We start from the raw sequence: 21,852 nt of genomic DNA on the forward strand, positions 1-21,852 counted from the left end.
TATGTCACCTCTTTCATGCTTGATACTGTGTCCTCCCCCACCTCAACTTCTCTCCCTCCTCTGTCAGTCTAGCTAGGGGTTTATCAATCGTATTAATGTTTTCAAATTACTAATTAACTTTTGGATTTGTTCATTTTTTTCTGGGGTCTCTTGTCTACTTTGTGGATCTCTACTTGTATCATTATTATTCCCTTCTTTCTACTTACTTCTGAATTAATTCGTCAGGAAACATAGATCCTTGATTTCTTGGGGGTAAACATCAGTAACAGCTCATTCTTAGGCTTAAAAACAAGTATGTATTAGTTAAGTAATAGGATATTACTTCTTTGTGCATAAAAAATAATTGGCAATATTTAAATACTGGCGACTTCATCAATCATATCCAGTTGGTTGCTGTTGTTCAGTTCTTCTGTATCCTGATTTCCTATCTACTTGTTCTGTTGATTCTAGAAAGAAGGGTGTAGAAGTCCCCAATTATAATTATGAATTTATTTATTATTTCCCTTCTGTTCTCTTTTTGCTTCATATATATTAGGACTTTGTTGTTAAGATGCATACATATTTGGAATTATGTCTTTTTGGTAGATTGACATTTATCATTATGTAATGTCTCTTTATCATTGGTAATTTTCCTTGTTCTGAAGTTTACTTGGGATGATATTAATATAGTCACTCTAACATTTTTTGATTACATCTTTCTTCATCCTTTTATTTTTCAATTTTTTTTAGTATAGCTGACATACAATATTGCATTAGTTTCAGTTGTACAACCTAGTGATATGACAACTTTATATCTTTGAAACATAATGTATATGAATTAAAATATACAGATCTCAAATATATCACTGAATGAATTTTGATACTCTCCCCTCTTTATGTTGTAGTCATATACATATCAACATACACTGAAAACTCCACTGTTATAAATTTTGTTTTCAACAGCCATGTATATCTTTTTATAAAAAACACTCATGTATCTTAAAGATCAAATATTTGCAATGTATTACTCTTTCTTCATTACCAAGGTTCCAATTTTCCTTCTGTTATCAGTTTCCTTCCACCAAAACAATGCTTTTAGCCAGCTGGCAAAAGACTGTTAGTTTTACATCATTTGAAAATGTTTTAATTTTGCTCTCCTTCCTTTTTTTTTTTTTTAAAGATGTTATTTATTTATTCATGAGAGAGAGAGAGAGAGAGAGAGAGAGGCAGAAACACAGGCAAAGGCAGAAGCAGGCCCCATGCAAGGAGCCTGATGTGGGACTCGATCCCAGGACTCCAGGATTATGCCCTGGGCTGACGACAGGTGGTAAACCGCGGAGCCACCCAGGAATCCTGTATTTCACTCTCCTTCCTGATGTCAATTTTGGATTGACAGGGTTTTTTCCCCCCAGCACTTTAAACATGTTGTTTCTCTGCCTTCTGGCTTCCAATATTTCTGACAAGAAACCCATAATCTTTTGCACTGACCTTTATATGATGCTTAGTTTTTCACAGACTGTTCAAAATTTTTAAATGTTTTGTTTTCATCAGTTCGATTATGATATGTGCAGGTATAGGTTTCTTTGAGATTATGCTGTTTGGGGTTCACTGAGCTTTCTAAACCTGTAAATGGACAACTTTTGCCAAATTTGGAAAGTTTTAGTAATTATTTCTTCAAATATTCTGTTATCACAAAGAATGTGGTAGCATTTCCAACTACACATATGGTCTTATCCATTTCCATGATTTCAACACATTTCAATCCATTTCTGTCTGGTTTCAAACTATCACATCTTTTAATGAATTGTTCTTTTTATAAAAAACATAGTGATCTATGACCCTACTAATGCTTTTCTGTGTCTATATCTACTTTGTCAAAATTAATACAGCTCTGTTGTCTTTCTTCAGATTCATGTCTGCCTTGTATATCCTTTTCTATTACTTTACCCTCAACTTTTCCACTTTAGATGTGTTTATTCTAAAGAACATTATATCCGGATTTGAAATCCAATGTTAATATTTGTCTTCCTTGGTTTGTTGAATATAGTGATGCTTATTGAAATTGCTGACATATTTGGATAGGTTTTCAAATCTCAATGCTTCCAGTCTCTGGCAGTATAAACTTGGCCACTTACATTCTCCAACCCCAAGTCCCTTCCTCTAGAAAGTGGGAATGGTCATCCTGCCCTAAGTGTTGTGAGATGATGTACATAATATTTAGCAGACTGGACAATGCATGTAGATCCTTAATAAAGATTCTTTGCCCCCCTGACTTCCTCTTTAGATAAACATGGGAAGACACATCTCGTGACAAAGAGAGTGCTGGAGATGCTCAGAGTGCCAGAGGGTGGAGAGTCAGTTCTTCAGTGCCAAAGAGCAGGAAGACAGAGACAGAAAGAGGTGGAGATTGATGCTACAAGCTGGTGGCCAGGCCTTGGTTTGGCTGCTGCACAAGTCAGGTCATCTTATTCATGCTTTACAGAAGAGCAGGTCACTGAAGTTCAGGGAAGTCACTTATCCAAGTCCCAAAAGCAGCCTTGGGGAGGAGTGGGGCTCTGTAGCCTAACTTTAGGCCCACATCTTTTCCACTGCCTGCAGGTTTGTTGGAGGCCTGTGTGATCATTTCACTAGGAATGTATATCTACCATCTCTGAGCTTTTCCCTACATCTGTCAACATTCTCTGAGTCTCTCAGCCTGTCTCATTATACCTGGCAGTCTGCCTGTGTGTAGGTGTATCGGGGACTCTCTCAGATACTGGCACAAGATTTCTGTTTCCCTGGGTCTCAGCCTTCCTGTTCTGAACCTCACTCCTTGGTTGGTCTGTGTGACTGTTTACTTGTGACATGGAGGGAACAAGTCCAAGACACACGGTGAAACATAGGGAGAGATGGTGACGATGAACAGTACAAAACCATATGGCAGATCAAATGGTTAACACATGGTGGGGATCATCAGAGAAAGAGATGAAGACTAACACCCTGACAGTTAAGAACAGAGGCTGTGACATCTAGTTACAGACATGGACCTTGAAAGAGGATATAGAACTGTGAGAAAAGGCCAGAGAGAGCAGAGAGAGAGCACTAACAGCATGTTGGCAACCACTGAGTCCAGGGGGATTCTGGGGCGAGAGAAAGGGTAGACTTAAAATACCGTAACATTTTATTGAGGCCATGGTATGCCAGGCTTGTCTGGGTGCTGGGGCTCTGGGAAAATCAGATTGTTCTTGTCCTGCATGGTGCTGAGGAGACAGCAAAGACATATATTAGGTTCCAGAGTGGACCATGGTGACTGCCTCCAGGAAGGCACCAGTCCCAGTATATTCATTCAACAGACATTGGTCAGAGCCTATTGTATCCTATGCTATGGATACTGAGAGTAAGACATGGCCCCTGCTCTTGGAAGCTCACAGTGTCTTTGAGAAACACAGACTTCAAGCTCTTCAAGGAGTAAATACAACATGGTAGGCAGTTAAAGAGAAGTTAAGGAGGTGCTCTGAAAGCAGAGAAGGCAAGTTGATGTCTGCTCAAGGAGGCAGAGAAGGCTTTGTTAGAGAGAGAGATGTGAAACATCTGAGTTGTGGGGGGAGAGAGGAAGTTTCCAGGTACAGGTACAGAGGCACATGGGTAGGAAAAATATGGCTTCTTTAAGAACCACAAGTATTCCACATGGCTGGTGTGTAGAAGGTGGGGGCTACTACAGTAGATGAGGCTGATCGTGAATGGCAGGTGAAAGAGTTTGACATATATCCTAAAGGACAGTATTTTGAAACTACTTTCACATAACTGCACACACAGCAAAATGACAATATTCACATGCACCTATAGCTGGAGAGGTTGTTTGGGGCTCAGAAAGACTTATGTCTCTGCATACTTGTAATCGTTCAGGAAGCTTTGCCACCGAAGGTGATGCAATGGAGAGCTTTCCATGACGGAGTGACACAATCAGGTTTGGATTACAGAAAGAACCCCCTGGAGGCTGGTGTGGAGAATGAAACAGTGAAGGAAGTCAGGGGAGAGAATGAAGGTAGGAGACTCCAGCTGTAATCCAGACGAGAGGAGATGAGAGCTCAAAGAAGTGAAAATGGCAGAGAAAACAGATTAGAGGTGAATTTTTGATAAAACCAACAGGGCTGATGACTGGTGGGATATTGGAGAGGGCAAGGAGAAACAGATGCTGGGCAAATATCATGCTGTACCCTCGATTAACGGAGAATGGGAGAGAGACTGAGGGCCTGGAGAAGGCATCACAGAACAGGCTGCCTCACAGGTTGGCCTTGGAGTTAGACATGAATAGGTGGAGTAAAAGAGTATGTGTGAAGGCACAGAGGTGGGCATGGGCCAGCATCCCTCCTGGGTTAAACAAAAGAGGAAAAGGCAAGAAGAGCAGCTACATGGGAACATGAAGCTGGAGCTTGTCTGCTCAGAGCATCTTGGGACCACTGAGTCCCAAAAGAAACTTCATCCTAATTGCCCTGGCTCTGAAGACCAATACAAGTTCTCAGCTAAGCTGTCCCTTCTCTGATGGACCTGAATGGGGTATGAAGAGAAGCAGGATCCTTCTGGAAGCTTACTTCTTCAGCTGACCTGAATAGCTTTGTGTTCATCAGGCACCTCCATCTGGGTCTCCAAAAGCAGAGTTGTTTCCAGACAGCCCCAGAGTCTGCCCTTAAGCACCTTATCATTTTAGGGTACTATCAATCACCCATCCCATTCTTTGTTCTTTGGAATTTAGGGTTTCTCTTAGATGTTGAGCCTCTGAGGGGAAGTTGTTATTCTGGGTCCCAAGGGCTTTCTTTGGTTACTGCAGCACTGTGATGTGGATCCTCAAGTGAACCATGAGGGCCGAGCTGCGGCTAAAGGCCTTCCCACAGTCGCTGCATTTGTATGGCTTCTCTCCTGTGTGGATCCTCTGGTGCTCAATGAGGGAGGAGCTCTGTGCAAAGGCCTTCGGACAAATCTTACACTGATATGGTTTCTCTCCAGAATGGATTCTCAGGTGGCGGATCAGAGCTGAGCAGTCACTGAAGGCTCTCCCACAAGCATCACACTTGTAGGGCTTCTCCCCAGTGTGGATGCGCTGATGCTGAGTCAGATGGGTGCTCTGACTGAAGGCCTTCCCACACTCATCACACTCATAGGGCCTCTCCCCTGTGTGCACTCGCTGGTGCTGAGTGAGATGAGTACTGCGGCTGAAAGTTTTGCCACATTCCTCACACTTGTAGGGTTTTTCTCCAGTGTGGATCCTCTGGTGCTGAGTTAGGTGGGTGACTCGGCTAAAGGCCTTCCCACACTCTTTACACTCATGGGGCTTTGCCCCTGTGTGGATGACTTGATGCTGGGTCAAGTGAGTGCTCCGGCTGAAGGCTTTCCCACACTCACTACAAGTATAGGGTGTCTTCCGAGAATGGCTCTTCTGGTGTGTCTCAAGGGCTGAGGAGTTCTGGAATGTTTTCCCACATTCACCACACTTGGAAGACTTCCTCTCTGAGTATATGTATGGAGGCTCTGTCCTATCGCCATCCAGTGGATCAAATTTCTCTTCTGGTGTCTTATCTTGTGAGGTGAAATTTGGCCACACATTGGGACTATTCCCCAAGGCACCAGATTCACAGCTAGGTTGGTCTGTGGGAACATCCTTGTGAGGCTCTGAAGTTTTCCTGAAATCCATCTCTTGGGGGACAGACTTTGTCCAGATTTCCCCTGAGAGTCCTGCCTGCCTCTCTGAGCTGCCCTCAGGTTCACAAGCATCACTATAGGTGAGTCCCAGGGTAACACCTCTCATGAGGGTTTCAGTGGCCCTGTTTAATGACTCTGACTCTTCCAAATCACTCTGCTTGCAGCTTGCCTCTGAGAGCTTGGCTCCCAGGTCCCATCCTGAAACAATCCAAACCACAGCATCACCACTCTTTCCACACGGGGCTTCCCCCACTCAGCCTGGGCCCTGGGGTCTCACTCTCTAAGGGGAGACATAGACACTCCTGACATTTGGCCCTGTTTCCAAAGAAGAGTTTCTCATTTGGTATCCTCAATGACAAAAGGGCATAGGGCTGCTCTCCTACACCATCGAAAATTGGATCACAAGTTCCAATCCTCCCTTCTCCCCAAATTCTCCATTCTTCAAGGCTGCTGATTTTGGCTCCAGAGTCAGAAGGAAGACCCTGAGGTTGAACTGAACTGAAAGAGTGAGAGCAAGTAAGCATGCACAGGGGCTTGTGCTTGCCCAGTGCCCGTGTACTCACTCCCTCTGGGCAGTACCTTTCTCCCGGGGTTTGGACAGCCTACTGAGGATTTTCCGCAAACGTTCATTAAATACTGGCTAAATGAGGGAATCAATTCCAGATGCTGACAACTGTGCAATTTTCTCCAGTCGACTCTACCTTGAGCCCTAAATAGACAACAACTGCTGAGGGTGAGTGGGTGAAATGCCCACTTGGCCTCTTTAAGCCCCCAGGAGGCCTGGGGCCCACTCTTTATAAATGGCTGTGAAGGCAGAGCGTAGTTAAAAGGTGGCAGGAGACTGGTTGTGAATGAGGTAGTAGATGCCTGAACTGACCCTCTGAACTGAACTGACCCTTGATGGGTGCACAGGGCACCTACGGACACTTAATAGCATCATGTACTGGACAGAATTCAGGAAGAGATGGGGGCAGGCAGAACAACTGCTGCTGGAGTCCACAGTGGAGCCGCACGCTGCCACTAGCCATCTCTGGGGCCTTGGGCAATCTTACCTTCACTTGGACCTGCTTCCCCACCTGGAAGAGAGGGATACTATAGTGCTCACCTCCCAAGGCTGCTGGTCATTACTAGGCTCTTGTTATGTGCTAGTTTCCAAGTACAGCGGGTAATTTCCATTGCCTCATTTCAGCTTTAGTCTGCTCTCACAGGACATACTGCAACAACTAACTTCACACAAGGAAAGTAAGGCCCAGCTGAAGGAAGTTCTTGCGTAACTAACTGATACGAGATCACACAGTTAGCTAGTGGCCAAGCTGAGATTTCAGCTGTAGATTTCAGCTTTCCTCCTCTAAGCCCACAGAGGTTCTCCTAAGTACCCAACCTCCCCAGCCACATGCTTGGTCTCACATCCCCTTTCTTCCTCTATTCCAAAAATATCGCACAACCTGCTCTTTCCAGAATGCACTGGTCCATATCATACCACCTAGGCTTTCACCCCCACCATTCCCTCTGCCTGGACTGCCAGCTCTTTCTCCTCATCTCAGTGCCATATTGCCTTTTCTCTCACAAATTTCTCGACCCTGCAGGGGAATGGGGTCATTACCTCCTCTCCCTGTCCCTGTGACCTCTGCTTATGCATAGCTGTTAGGGCCAAGGAACATGATCAACCTCTCCAGAAAGGTCTGTTTCTCAAGGAGCTTAAAAAAAAAGAAATCATCCTAATAGCTACAGTTTCCACTGTGTTTAATCTGTACCAGGCACTGTTTCATGTGCTGCACAGGTAATGCCTCATTTACGCCTCTCAATGACGCTGAATAGGTATTATGACTGCAATTCCCATTTTATTGACAGGGAAACTGAGGCACAAGAAAGTCATGCGGCCAGGAGGGAGAGGAGCAGTGGTTGGATCTACCAAACCCTGATGATATTTCTGTTCCCTCTACCCACAGCACGCCTTCTCCCTGGTCCTGGCATACACACACTATCTGCTACCATCAGGCCAGGCCAAATTGGGCCAGGTCCTTCTGGGAGGAGCCTTCACTCCCTGCTCTTAACTGTCTTATGGCTGCTTACTCTAGGACCTCCCTGGGCTGGGACATAAATGTGGGTCCCCCAGAGCAACAGTGACTACTCTAGCTGAGGGCAGGTCTGATTCACACAGATCCTAGAGACCAGCAGAGGGGACATACCTGACATTTCTGTCACCCTCACCCCCACAGGCTTCCAGTCTCCAGCAGCCTGGTATTCTTTGCTCATGTCCATCCCTGGGATCTGGTCAGCCAATGGCAAACACAAGACCCCAACCAGTTCAGTGGGGCTCAGGCTAAGAACCTTTTACTATTCTCCCCTGGGGTTTCTACATTAATAAGAAATAAGCCTGGGTTGCTAAGCCAACTTTGTCTCCAATGAGGATAGAAGATACTTAAGAGTAAAGCTAAGGGTGCCTGGGTAGCTCAGTCGGCTAAGTGTCTGCCTTCAGCTCGGGTTATGATCTCAGGGTACTGGGACTGAGCCTGTTGGGCTCTTGGCTCAGCAGGGAGTCTGCTTCTCCTTCTCCCTCTGCCCCTCCCCCTGCTTCTGCTCTCTCTCTCTCTCTCTCTCTCTCAAACTTAAAAAAAAAAAAATAAAAGAGTTTGGGTGAAGTACAAAGGTGACAAGTGTGTGCATTAGAGCCCCCAAGCCCAAACCCTGCACTCCTACATTCCAGTACAGGCTTTGCTCTAAGTGTGCTGTTGCTCTCCCTCACCTCTCTTGTCGAATGCCTGAGTCAGACCTTCCACCAGCATGGCAGCCTCCTCACCACTCTTGGGGAGCTGGGCACCCACCCAGGACTGGATCTTGGGGGGCAGTGCGCCCAGGAACTGCTCCAACACCAACAGCTCCAGCATTTGCTCCTTGGAGTGTGCTTCAGGCTGCAGCCACTGGTGGCAGAGTTCACGGAGCTGGGCCAGGGCCTCATGTGGGTTGGATGCCTCTTCATAGCAGAAGTGCCGGAAGCGAAGACGTGCAGTCTCAGGGTGGGCAGTGTGGCCAAGGCTAGATTCCTGGATCTCAGAGAGGCTGGCCTCCTCATCCTCCACCTTCACATGTAGAAAGCCATCTTGTTCCCAGAGCACTGGGCTCAGAGGGCTCTTGGGCATGGCCATGAAGCAGCAGCAAAAAAGTGAGGCACAGGTTGGTTGGAGTGTTGGAATTGGATCTGCAGGAATGCCAGAACTTTATCATCATGTGGAACTTGGAGCTCTGCTCACACCAGTAGAACACAGCAGATGCAGGCTTGGGGCCTGTGAGATGTGACTCACTCTCACAGAGATATAGATGCTCAGAATAATCAGGTGTTAGGCACCATTCTAAACATTTGCATATAGTAACTAATTTAAAACCCACAACAAACTCGGGGTAGGAACTTCCTTTCCATTATATGGATATGGAAGCAGATACACAGGAAGAAAAGATTTGCCTAAAATTTCCCAGATACTGAAGGGACTGGGAAGCTGAGCTACAAATCGAGGGAGCCTGACCCCAGGGCCAGTCTGCTTACAGCCTGCTCCTCCCACACAGAACCAGGTCTCCCTCCTATCTCACACACACTCCTCAGGGAACCAAATGGTCATTCTCTCACTTTATTTGCTAATTATTTTGTAGCTTTTGCAATGGATACTTACATAATTGACTTTCAGCCTTTCTTTCCTCTTTTCTATTACACATACTTAAGGCTATAAATTTCCTTCTAAACACAGAGAGCATTAGCTGCATACCCACAAGTTTGATGTTGCACTTTCATTATCATTTAATGAGTTCAAAATATTTTCTAATTTCTGTTGTGGGTTATTTAGAAATCTGCAATTTCATTTCCAAAAAATTGGGGTTTTCTAGTTGTCTTTTTATTACTGATCTCCAGATTAAGTCTATTGTACTCAGAAAACGTGCTTTAGTCAATTTCAATCTTTTGAAATTTGCTGAGACTTGGTTTGTGACCCTGTGTATAGTTAATTTGGCCAGTGTTCTGCATAAACTTAAAAAAATGCAAAAATTAAAAACTACTATACAATCCAGCAATTCCATTTCTGGGCATTTATCCAAAGAAAATGAAAACACTAACTTGAAAAACTATATTCACCCCTGTATACATTGCAGCATTATTTATAATAGCTAAGATATGGACACAACCTAAGTGTCCATCGATAGATGAATGGATAAAGATGATGTGGCAAATATATATAATGGAATATTACTCAGCCATTAAAAAAGAACAAAATCTTGCCGTGAATTATAACACTGATGGACCCTGAGGGTATTATGCTAAATGAAATAGTCAGAGAAAGATAAATACCATATGATTTCACTTACATGTGGAATCTAAAAAACAAAACAAATGGACATTGTTGGGCCGGCGGGATCAAGGGGGATCGAGAGGCACCAACAAAATGGGGGCGGACCCTCCACCTTGTTGCCCCCACCTCAGAACTTTCCCATCACCAGAAGACTGCCCGAAGACAGTCATCAGGGGGAGACTGGACCTATGCAGGAAACCTGAACCGTACTTTACCCAGACCCCACATAAGGGCATGAGCAGTTATCCCTCATATTGATTTCACCAGTAATATGTCCTAATACTTATCACCCCGTACAGACACACAACCCCTTACCCCTCCCCTCTTAAAAAGCCTGCTTACACTCCCCTACATGCAACTTCCCCATGGGAGACTCCCTGCTCTCTCGCTCTCTCTCTCCCCTGTGGGCCACAGAACCTCACCAGAGAGCGGAGAGTGAGAGCCAGTCCCAATAAAAGCCTGAGTCCCATTAAAAGCCTGTTTCGACCAACTTTTGCCGAGCCTATTTCATCTGACTACCAATCAGATTAAACCTGACAGACATACAAAACAAAACTAGCTGCATATATACAGAAAACAGACTGATGGCTGCCAGAGGAGAAGGGGGTTTGGGACTGGGTGAAAGGGATCAAGAGGTACAAACTAACAGTTATAAAATAAATAGGTCATGGGGAAGTAAGGTATAGTACATGTAATACAGATAATGATATCGTATCAACTTTGTATGGTAAGAGATGGTAACTAGACTTATTCTGGTGATCATTTTATACTGTATATAAATGTTGAATCACTATGTTGTGCAGCTGAAATTAATATAATACTGTATGTTAACTATACTTCAATTAGAAAAATGCAAAGGCTTCCTGGATAAATGATGAAAGATAAAGTAGAAAAACAACTTCATCAAAATTAAAAACTTTCCCAATTTGAAGGACACCATCAAGAAAGCGAAAAGGCAACCCACAAAATGTCAGGAAATATTTGCAAATTATATACCTGAAAAGGAACCTGTATCTAAACAACTCCATAATAAAAAGACAAATAATCCAGTTAAAGAATGGGCAAAGATTTTGACTAGACATTTCTTCAAAGAAGATATACAAATGGCCAACAGGCGACACGAAAAGTTGCTCATCACGGCTACCAGAGAAATGCGAATCAAACCCACAATGAAATACCACTTTACACTGCTAAGATAGCTAAACTTAAAGAGATAACAAATGTTGCACTTGAGCCATGGCCGTGGGCATAGGGACAAGCAAACGTTAGTAAAATAAACTCCAACCCTAAAACCTTTCAGTGATAGCTGGCAACTTCTGGCAAAACTGTGTTTTAGCCCCCAACTCCATCATGAAGCTCTTGAGCCTCTTGTCACCTTGCCATTACTCTCAATCCCCATTTTCTCAGCCTTTGTCCCTGTTACCCTCTTTTTCTAAAATCTCTCTCTGCACTTAATTCTTCCTAGTCCTCCAAATGGCACTTTACCTGCCATCTTCTCCAAGAGCTGTCCAAGCACTTGGGAGCAAGTTAAGTATCTTTCTGAGGGCTCTGGGTCTCTCTTTACCCAGCTCTGGCTATAACCACATGTTGCCCCAGAGAGACTGGGCTTGCTCTTGCTGTAGCAACAGTTCCCAGGGCACGGTCTATGTCAAGTACATCATAGATGGGTGCTAAGCAAATGGAGGAATGAGGAAAGGCTGAGCATGGTCACCCACAGATGTGGGGAATCACCATACAGGGGGAGGGGAAGCAGGAATTTTAGGGATGACAATAAATGCAGCAAGATTCCAAGCTCCTTTTTGTACCTCTGGAGCTCCTGTCCTGGAAAATCACTGATAACAGTCTCTGAGACACATGTACACCCACCTGCCTCAGCCCATTCCCAACATGGTGACCTCATATCAGGTCAAGGCCTCCAAACCTTGAGTGTTTAACCAACTGAGGAGAATGGTCCTTACATGTAGTCACCCTATTAGCTGGCACCTACCTCAGAGAGCTGCTGTGAGGTTACCCAAGGTGATCCATGACAGATGTCCAGTACAGGTCTGGCACACAGCAAACATGTGGTAAACAACCAATCTGTTGACTGCCAGACTTAAGTCCACAGGTGCTGGGGGACATATCCATAAACCCTGCTACGGGTTGTCAAATAACTCCAACTGCAGACACACAAAGCACAAAGTCCCTGTCACCTACTTGGTGAACTCTGCAAATCACCCAAATTTCAGTAGGCCTGACAAAATCTTAGTCAATCACACAGTCACACACACACCCTATCTCAGGCATGGTGTCAGTCATACTCCAAACTATGCCCAGACGCACAAAATGCACAGTTAGTCCCATAAACACAGGCCCTCACAGCAGCGCCGTCACAGCGGAGGATGCCGGCACAGCCACTCATAATCTCAGCCCGTCAAACAGTCACACGATAGATGCTCGCGGTCACACCTGAGGTCACACGGCCAGCCACACCCCCACCCTCTCACTCATAGCATCACAGGATCCCCTGGAAGCTCAGGCCACCGTCTTGGTCAGCCGCATAGGACATCCGAAGACACCCCCCCCCCACCCCCACTCCCAGGCTACCAGTCAGAAACGCACGCCCGCGATGTGGCCGCTGCCGGAGTCCACAGGCAGGCTGCGTCCCAGTCAGCGGCTCCCACATCCGACAGGGAGTTCCACACTCGGTCCGTGCGTCAGTCAGTCGGTCCTCCAGCCGCGCCGCTGGTGGTTAGCGCTTCAAGCCCCCGTCGGCGGGTAGGGCCCGCCCGTCTGGCTCAGGCCGCCGCGGGCTTCGGGGCCTGGCGCTTTCCTCTCCCGCCGCGACTCCAGCGGACCGCACCCGGAGCAACCCCCTCACCCGCGCAGCTGCGGCCACTTCCGGGAGTGCTCTTGGAGGCGCCTCCTAGGCTAGGCCGCCTGCGCGCCCGCTCGCCGGGACCATGACTCCCAGAATGCGCTGCGCTGTCCAGCCGACGCGCCTGCTAGCCAGGATTACAGTTTTCATCAGGTCTCGCGTCTCGAGCTCCGCGGCCCCCAAAGCCCCCACGCCGCCGTCTCGTCCTTCTGGACCACAATCCCCAGAAGGCCTCGCGTCCTCCCTGCGCGTCCCGGGGCACGCCTGGAGTTGTAGTCTGAACGGGACAGCTGGCTGAAGGGTGGGCCTTTATGGGGTTGTGGTGGCGGTGAGCGGAGAGTTGGGCCGGGGTCTGTGCGGGAGGCAGCACCGTGCATGGTGCGTGAAGGTAAGGGGTGCGGGTGTTGGTGTGAAGAGTGTGCATCCTATATAGTGTGTGTTGCTTTCTGTGACCGTATACAGGTGATTCCATGTGTTTGTCCTGTGCGACTATAAGTGTCCTAGAGGTAGATTGCGTGTGTCATTCCCTATGACCACGTGTGTGGGTAGTTCTGTGTGTATGTGAGAGAGACCTCCGTGTTAGTCACCATATGTGATAATCCTGCAGCATTCTGTGTAATGCTGTCACATTGTGTAATGGTGTCTGTGAGACAGAGATGTGGTGCCCAGGAGGGCCTGATAGAGCATGAAGGTCCCAGACTGTGTATGACAGTCACATTCTGGGATATACTGGGGGTTAGGTTAGGATGTTAACATGTGAACTTGGCGGGGCACAGTTCAGCCCATAATGGGGTGAAAGGGCATTGGTATGAGTGTGAGGAGGCTTCTGAGGAGAGGTATCCATGCTGTCTTTAGTGAGAGGAACTGCAAATATGGCCAAGGGTACGGAAGGAGTGAAGAATTGAGCCAGTAATTTCATCCACTTCATCAAGCCTTTTGATTTCTTTTCAGTTTAGAAAGTCAACAAAGTGAAAAAACAAAACAAAACAAAACAAAAACAAGTCAACAAAGTTAACAACCTGGTTTCTTGCAGATAAGAAAGGTAACCACAGAGCATATTCAAAGACCTGCTGCAGTTCATCATCGTAGTAATAATGGAGGTCATCAGAAAAGAGATCTCATGGGGTTCTGCCTTCGAAAACATTGACACTCTTTTTTTTTTTTTTTTTGGTAAAGATTTTGTTTATTTATTCATGAGAGGTAGAGAGAGAGGCAGAGACACAGACAGAGGTAGAAGCAGGCTCCATGCAGGGAGCCCGATGTGGGACTCAATCCTGGGGCTCCAGGATCACACCTTGGGCCGAAGGCAGGCTCTAAACCACTAAGCCACCCAGGGATCTCCAACATTGACACTCCTGAGGCCCACTCAGGGAACCAGAACAGAGGTCCTACTGAGGATCCTTTTCTGACAAGATTTTTTTTTTCTGACAAGAAGATTTAAACAAAGGTCAGTCCCCAACATGGAAACTCCTAGTGTGAGGAGAAGTTATAGGCAGTGAAGTTGTGAGGAGTGTTAGGATACCTTCCAGCCCTATCAAACGAGACAGCATTGCTGTGGAAAAGAAACCACACATGTTAGTTGCATATGGAAGCAGCTTTGAGTGGGTTCCAGAGTCAGCCATATTGTAGGTAGCCTGTGTGGACAGGAAACCCTGCAGGTGTGGCTTGTGCGGGAAAAGTTTCAAGCAGCACTTGGCCCTCTCTGTGCATGAGAGGACACATCCTAGGGAAAAGCCTATCAGACCTGTGGAAACACAGGATTCACACAAAGGAAGAGCCCTACCAGTGTCAGGATTATGGAAAAGCCTTCAAGTGGAGCTCATCCTGATCCACCATCAGTGACACACAGTGGTGAGAAGCTATTTGAATGCATTGAGTGTGGCAAGTCCTTTAGGCAGAGTTCCACACTCATTGAGCAGCACAAGTTCCACACAGGTGAGAAGCCCTGCAAGTACTTGGACTGTGTGGCAAAGCCTTCAAGGGCACTGCAGACCTCAGCCAGCACCAGCGAGTCCATACAGGTAAGAGGCCCTATGTGTGTGAAGAGTGTTGGCACACCTTCATGTGCAGTCAGGCCTTCATCCAGGGTTCATGGCTCAGCCAGCCCCGACAGAGTCACACAGGTGAGAAGCTCTATGAGTGCCCAGCATGTGGCAAGTCCTGCAGCTTACCTTGTTGAGCACCAGCAGGCCCATGCAGGTGAGAGGCCCTATGCCTACCTGGAGTGTGGCAAGGCCATGAGGCCTTCATCCAGCAGTCGTAGCCAGCACCAGTGCATCCACATGGGTAAGAAGCACTCCATGTGCAATGAGCGTGACAAGGCCTTCTGCTACAGTTCATACCTACCCATCACCAGAAGCTCCACATCAGGGAGTGGCACTGGTGGCCATGTTCTCTCCATGCCCCACATCAACTACCATTGTCTTGAAGGCCTGAGGCATCTCATCTCCCTCATCCTACACCTCATAGATTCTCATTGCTTCCCTTCCCTTTGCCAAGGTTTGTTCCTTCACCTGGTCCTCTTTCCATATTCTTTCCCTTTTAAAATTTAACTCTTCTTTCTTAGGTATAATTCACATACCTTAAGTTCACCCTTCTAAAATGTATAGTTTCACTTTCTAGTATATTCACAAGGTTGTGCAATGATCACCACTATTCCAGAAGGCTTTCATAACTCCACATACAAACCCCATACCCATTAGCAGTCACTCTCTATTCCCCCTGCCCTCAGTCTCTGAGGGCCATTAATCTACTTTCTGCCTCCATGGATTTACCTGCTCTGATATTTTGTATAAATGGCCCCTTTGTGTTTTCTGACCACTGTAGACCACAGCGGTTCTACTCCAAGGAATCCTTTGCTTTCCCCAACCAAGACCCATCTCCTGTCAAGCTCTGTACTGGGCTTTGGCCTGTAGATGGTACTGGCTGCCATCATCTCCTTGGGTCTTCTTGGCCTTCCTTGTGGTTTTATGCCTTCTGTTGTCAAAGGAACAACCCGAAGATGCTGACTCCCAATAATCATAACAATAAACCACACCTTAATTGGGCCCCTTTTGTGCACTAGGCACTCTCTGGGTACTGTCAGTTAACCCAGTTTCCCAACTCTGCTGTGATCATCTCTGCACCACTGAAGGCTTTATTTCTGGCAGCTCCTGCTTGCCAGCTCTCAGCCCTGCCTTTTCTGCACAGCCCCGCTTCACATCATTGATGCCTCCCTACCTCTAAGCAGAACTTGCCTTTCCACCTACCAGTGAAAAGAGCCCCACATTTTTCCTGGTTTTTACTTTATCACTTCCGTGAACCACCTTTCCTATTTTTCACCTGAGTATAATTGGCTGTGCTCAATTGGTCTGGTTGGTGTCTAGAGAGGCTCTATTGGTTTCCTATTGCTCTAACAAATGACCACATAGTGGTTTCTAACAACGAAAATCTATTATCTTACTTTTCTGGAAGTCAGACGTCCAAAATGGGTCTCACAGGGCTAAAATTGCCAGGGTGGCCCAGGTCCAGTTCCTTCTAGAGGCTCCAGGTGAAGACCTATTTCCTTGCCTCTCCTGGATTCCTTGTTTCTTTTTTCTTTTTCTTTTTTTTTTTAAGATTTATTTATTCATTCAGAATAAGAGAGAGAGAGAGAGAGGCAGAGACACAGGCAGAGGGAGAAGCAGGCCCCATGCAGGAAGCCTGACATGGGACTCCATCCCAGGTCTCCAGGACCATACCCCAGGCCACCGGCGGTGCTAAACCGCTGCGCCACCGGAGCTGCCCCACATTCCTTGTTTCATCTCTGCTTCACCATTGTCTCATTTCCATCTCTCTGATCCTCTTTGCCTCTCTCTTTCACTCATAAGGACCCTTGTGATAACATTGGATATACTTGGTGACCCAGGATACTCTTTCCCATTTGCAAATTCTCTTTTGTTATATAAGGTAACATATTGATGGGTTCTGGGGATTAGAGTGTGCTCCGGGAGAGGAGGCATTATTCTGCCTATCACAGATCCAAATTTCATTGGTTTGGGGGTTGGCCTGGGCATCCAGATTTTTATCTGGGCAATTCTCATGTGTGGACAAGGCTGAGAACCACTGGCTAAGGAACAGCAGGGTGATGCACTAGGAAGCATGGGCTACAGAGGGGGATCCGGCTGATCTCGATTCCCAGTTGTACTTCTTACTCTATCCTGTTCAAGCAGATGATTTGACTTCTCTGGTTCTCTACTTCTTTCTCCATAACATGGGGGATAATAAACCTGACTTTGTAACATGGAGAACTGAGATAAGAAACTCCCACCTCTTTCCAGCTGATTATGACACCCTCTACTTACCTCTGCCCATAGTGAGAGACAAAGTTGTGCCTGCTCAGATATAGCCACACACTGAGTCACACAGATGCACAGACATAGAGATCCCCGTAAAGACACACAGACACACAGGTAATACAACTTGTATCCAGAAAATATCAAGAGCTCTTATAACTCAACAAAGAACCAATTTAAGAATGGCCAAAGATGGGCAGCCCGGGTGGCTCAGCGGTTTAGCGTTGCCTTCGGCCCAGGGCCTGATCCTGGAGACCCTGGATTGAGTCCCATGTTGGGCTCCCTGCATGGAGCCTGCTTCTCCCTTGCCTGTGTCTGCCTCTCTCTCTCTCTGTCTCTCATGAATAAATAAAAATAAAAATAAATAATGGGCAAAGATGGGGCACCAGGGTGGCTCAATTGGTTGAGCATCTGCCTTCAGCTCAGGTCATGATCCTGGCATCCTGTGATCAAGGCCCGCATTGGGCTCCCTGCTCCTTGCGGAGCCTACCTCTCCCTTTCCCTCTCCCTGCAGCTTCCCCACCCTCTGTCAACTAAATAAAAAAGAATGGTAGAAAGAAAAGAAAAGAAAAGAAAAGAAAAGAAAAGAAAAGAAAAGAAAAGAAAAGAAAAGAAAAGAAAAAAAGAAAAAAAGAAAAGGAAAAGAAAAGAAAAGAAAAGAAAAGAAAAGAAAAGAAAAGAAAAGAAAAAAAAGAAAAGGTCAAAGACTGGACAAACCATAAGAGGTGGGAGCAGGGGGTAACTGTGTGATAGACATTAGGAGTGCACATGATATAATGATCACTGGGTATTATATAAGACTGATGAATCACTGACCTCTACCTCTAAAACCAATAATACATTATATGTTAATTGAATTGAATTTAAATCAAATTAAAAAGTTAAAAGAAAAGATTCTACCTCTCCCTGTGCCCTCAGTATAGAACTGGGCTCAACTCTGATTCCAACTCTGAGATTTATAGTCAGGGAGCAGCATGGGGGTCAGTGGAAAAACAGTTACTAAGAGGAAATGTCAGGGGAAAGGGGGTGTCAAACAGGATTCTTGCTGAAGGCAGGCCAGGGTGTGCAGACATCACTGGGGAGAGGGGGAGGAGGAGGAACCAGAGTAAACACATATGGAAAGTGGGAGATTCTTGCTAAAGTGACTTAGCCTGACTCTATAATGGACACAGAAGCTCCAGGTTTGAGGCCTCATCAAAAACTGCTCAGAACAACCTGACTGAAACTTGGTCATGGAGAGAATCTTTTGTCAGTGTGCAATGTGTGAGGGTGTGTTCAAGTGCAGATGCACACCCTACCAGGGGCCACCCAAGTAGAGAAGTGAGAACCTTGAGGCCCCATGGACTCCCCCTTGCCCCTTCGCAGGACTGTCTGGCTGGGCCTGGATGCCCAGCCTCTGCCTCCTGCAGTCAGTGCCCATGGCTCCCCTGCCCTTGGCATGGTGTCTGGACAGCTCTTTGCAGACAGATGTTTGATATGAGAGAGAGGTGAGCTATCAATGGTAATGGGCAAAGAACTTGAAGACCATCTGCCTTATGGGAAGGAATGGCCCCAGGGACATTCTGTGGCTAGGACCCTGCTTCTGTGTGGTGCTGTGCCAGCCTCTGCCCTGACCATCAGATGCCAGAAAAGCTCAGGTCTTCCCAATCCGAAAGCCCATGCCTTTACAACTGCTATCCTCTCCACATGGCCAGCCAAGTTCCCATAGGGCCATTCACAATACCTTTGGCTGCACATCTTTCTCATTGCCCAACCGTAGCCAATCTATGACCATCACTGACCTGCCTCAACTGGAGACTGTTTCCTGGTGGAACAGCACTCATACTGGACATACTCTTTCTCTACAAGTTAACATGTTAAATCCTTGTAGGGAAGGGATCACTATCCCATTTTACAGATAAGGAATATGAGGCAGAGGGTAGAGACCCAGAGCTTATTTGGGTTGTGGTGGACTTAAACTCATGGAGCTGGATTTAGCTGGTTCTGAGGCCCAACCACCCTACAGAAAGGCCCATGGCAAGCCTGCCCCATCCATGCCATGTGATGCCCCAGAGGCTTACCAGCTGCCCAGTTTCTCCTACTTCTCAGCCTGGTCCCTGGGGCTCACACAGGATGCTTTCCTGAAGATGTAGCCCCTGAGGTGGTCTTGCCCTCTTGTGGGGGAATCTGGAGCATCCCAAACAACACTGCCTCCAGTTGGCTGAAGCCTCTTCTCTCTTGTGTGCTGTAGTAGTAGCTGTGGCACTTGGCTAGGTAAGGAGGCATCACTGGTCACCAGCTGCGCTGGGCCATTGTGCAGCAAAGAGTAGAACTCAGTAGACCTGGGATGTCCAAACTGCACATTACAAAGAATTGACAGGCCCTAGGGATTGGCTCCTGAGAGAACCTCCAAGCCCTTGGAATATCCTGCCTGATAAGTGTCTTTCCTCACCAGGAGCCTTAGGCTACACCAGGTGTGATTTATGATGGGACCTTGAGTCACACCGGATCAGGCTAATCTCTGAGACAACTGGAGGCTCAGGAACTAAGGCCAGTCATGCACATCTATGTGGCCAACCCCCAGTAAATGCCTCCAGGCTTGGGTAACCTTCCCTGGCTGCCAATACTTCATGTGTATTGTCACGCCTTGCGGGGAGTACTACAGAGTCTGTGTGACTACATTGGGAGAGGGCAAATGGAAGTTTGTACCTGGATTCCAGTTTATGTACCTTCTAACTTTGTGGTTATAATTTGTATTCTTTTCACTGTAATAAACAGTATCTCAGCTTTTCTGAGTTCTGGAGTCCTAGTGAGTCATGGAACCTGAAGGTGGTCTTGGGAACTCCCTTGCAGTAATTAAAAAAAAAAAAAAAGATTTTATTTACTTGAGAGAGAGAGAGCACAAGCAGGGGGGAGAGGGAGAAGCAGGCTCCCTGCTGAGTTGGGAGTCCGATGTAGGACTTGATCTCAGAACCCTGGGGACCATGACCTGAGCCAAAGGCAGATGTGTAACCAACTGAGCCACCCAGTCGTCCTCCTTGCAGTCATTTTGTATTTGGTGTCTCACTGATTCATTCATTCATTCCCTGTCGATTTTGGCCCTGCCACATGCCAGGAGATGGGTCTACAGAGTGTGCTAAAGGGCCTCTGGGTCCAGGGTGGGCTCTGAACAGGACATGGACAGTGACAACACAATGTTCATGCTGCCATGGGGGGCATTAGGGGAGGACAGGCTGCTTCTGATTCAGCCAGTAAGGAGGTGCCCTGGAGGGTACTGATGCTGAGGACACGGAACAAGCTGGGCTTGGACAACACAGGAATGACTGGAAATAAACCTGGAAAGATGGGCTGTGGGGGGTGAATTCAGAGGCTTCAAGGCCAGACCACATCCTGATGGCCGCAGAGAACCCCTGAGTGAGGCTGTATGGAAAAGTGAAAGGCTCATGCCTGTGACAGAACAAAGGCATGGCTCCAGCAGGCACATAACCAACGTCTGGACTGAGCAATGGCTGCCCAGCTCCTACATTTCATCTTTCCCTAAGTCAGCCAGATGGCTCAACCTGCTTCTTCAAGGACATTACATTCTAGAGCTGCCTCTTTACAGTAAATGCCCCTGGCATATGCTGAAAAGGATGGAGGGATTATTGCCACTCTGTCCCTATATGCCAACTCTAGTATTTTCATCTTGAAATATGAGTGGCTTCTCGCTAGGGGCCTCAGGCAAGTGGTTTAACCTCTCAAAATCTCAGCTCCTTGGGGCACCTGGATGATGCAGTTAAGCATCCAACTCTTGTGTTCAGCTCAGGTCATATCTGGATCATAAGATCATGCCCTGCATGGGGCTCATGCTCAATGAGGAGTCTGCTTGGGATTCTTTCTCCTCCACCTCTCCCTAAATATATAAATAAATAAATATTTTTTAAAAAACCTCAGCTCCTTGTCTATGAAGTGGGGATAAAAATATCTGCATTTCAGGGCTGCTGAGGAGAATAAACAAAACAATGTATGTAAATGCTTATGAAGTGCTAAAGTCTTACATAAATGTCACTGGCTCAACTGATTTTAATGAAGTCCTCATGCTGAAGCTGATGAATGACACACAGTCTTTTTAAAAACCACGACTTTATGACACAGCACATTTCAACATTATAAACTTTACTTTCTGGCAGAGGAGCAAAACAAAACCACATAACCCAAAACCATATGGCCTGAGTTAACACAAAGCACAAACAACTGAAAAAGCATCTTTGTTTTTTAAAGATTTATTTACTCATTTTAGAGAGAGTGAGCTCATGAGCAGTGGGGGGGGGGCGGGGGGGGTGGGACAGGGGTAGAAGGAGAGAGAGGGGAAGCAGAATCCCCGCTGCGGAGCTCAATCTCTGAACTCCGAGATTATGACCAGAACCAAAACTAAGAGTCAGACTCAACTGACTGAGCCACCCACCTGCCCCCCCAAAAAGCATCTTTAAGGTTTGTTTTTGTTTGTTTGTTTTCATTTTTGCTTGGCAAAACTGGAACAAGCTCTTTCAGGCTTGCTGAAACTGTCCAACCTGTGGATCTCTCCCACCATCTGGTGGACTTCTGTGGGAGCCTGTATGATGGAGAATGGGAGGGGCTGTTGCTCCCCTTTAAGGCTCACTCTGGCTGGCTTTCTCACCCAACTGGGTGACACTGCAGAGAGGCGTATGATGAGCAAGGGGGCTGCTCTGCACTG

At 46.7% G+C, this 21,852-nt stretch overlaps 1 protein-coding gene across 3 annotated transcripts; it reads right to left on the bottom strand.

Annotated features, from left to right (window-relative positions):
* Positions 1-961: 961 nt before the first annotated feature.
* On the bottom strand, positions 962-13,054 carry ZSCAN22 (zinc finger and SCAN domain containing 22). Of its 3 annotated transcripts, none has more exons than XM_077911832.1 (4): positions 12,850-13,054; positions 11,977-12,148; positions 8,402-8,854; positions 962-5,853 (listed from the first exon to the last, which is right to left on the bottom strand). In XM_077911832.1, the coding sequence occupies exons 3-4, from the start codon at positions 8,799-8,801 to the stop codon at positions 4,778-4,780; spliced, it is 1,476 nt and encodes a 491-aa protein (XP_077767958.1). In that variant the 5' UTR covers positions 8,802-8,854; positions 11,977-12,148; positions 12,850-13,054; the 3' UTR covers positions 962-4,777. The 3 variants fall into 3 exon arrangements, with proteins under 3 accessions (XP_077767958.1, XP_077767941.1, XP_077767949.1); XM_077911815.1 differs by having other exon boundaries at positions 12,591-13,054; XM_077911823.1 differs by having other exon boundaries at positions 12,576-13,054.
* Between the last annotated feature and the right edge of the window lie 8,798 nt (positions 13,055-21,852).

Source organism: Canis aureus, chromosome 1 (assembly GCF_053574225.1).
Source record: "Canis aureus isolate CA01 chromosome 1, VMU_Caureus_v.1.0, whole genome shotgun sequence".
NCBI classification, from domain to species: domain Eukaryota; kingdom Metazoa; phylum Chordata; class Mammalia; order Carnivora; family Canidae; genus Canis; species Canis aureus.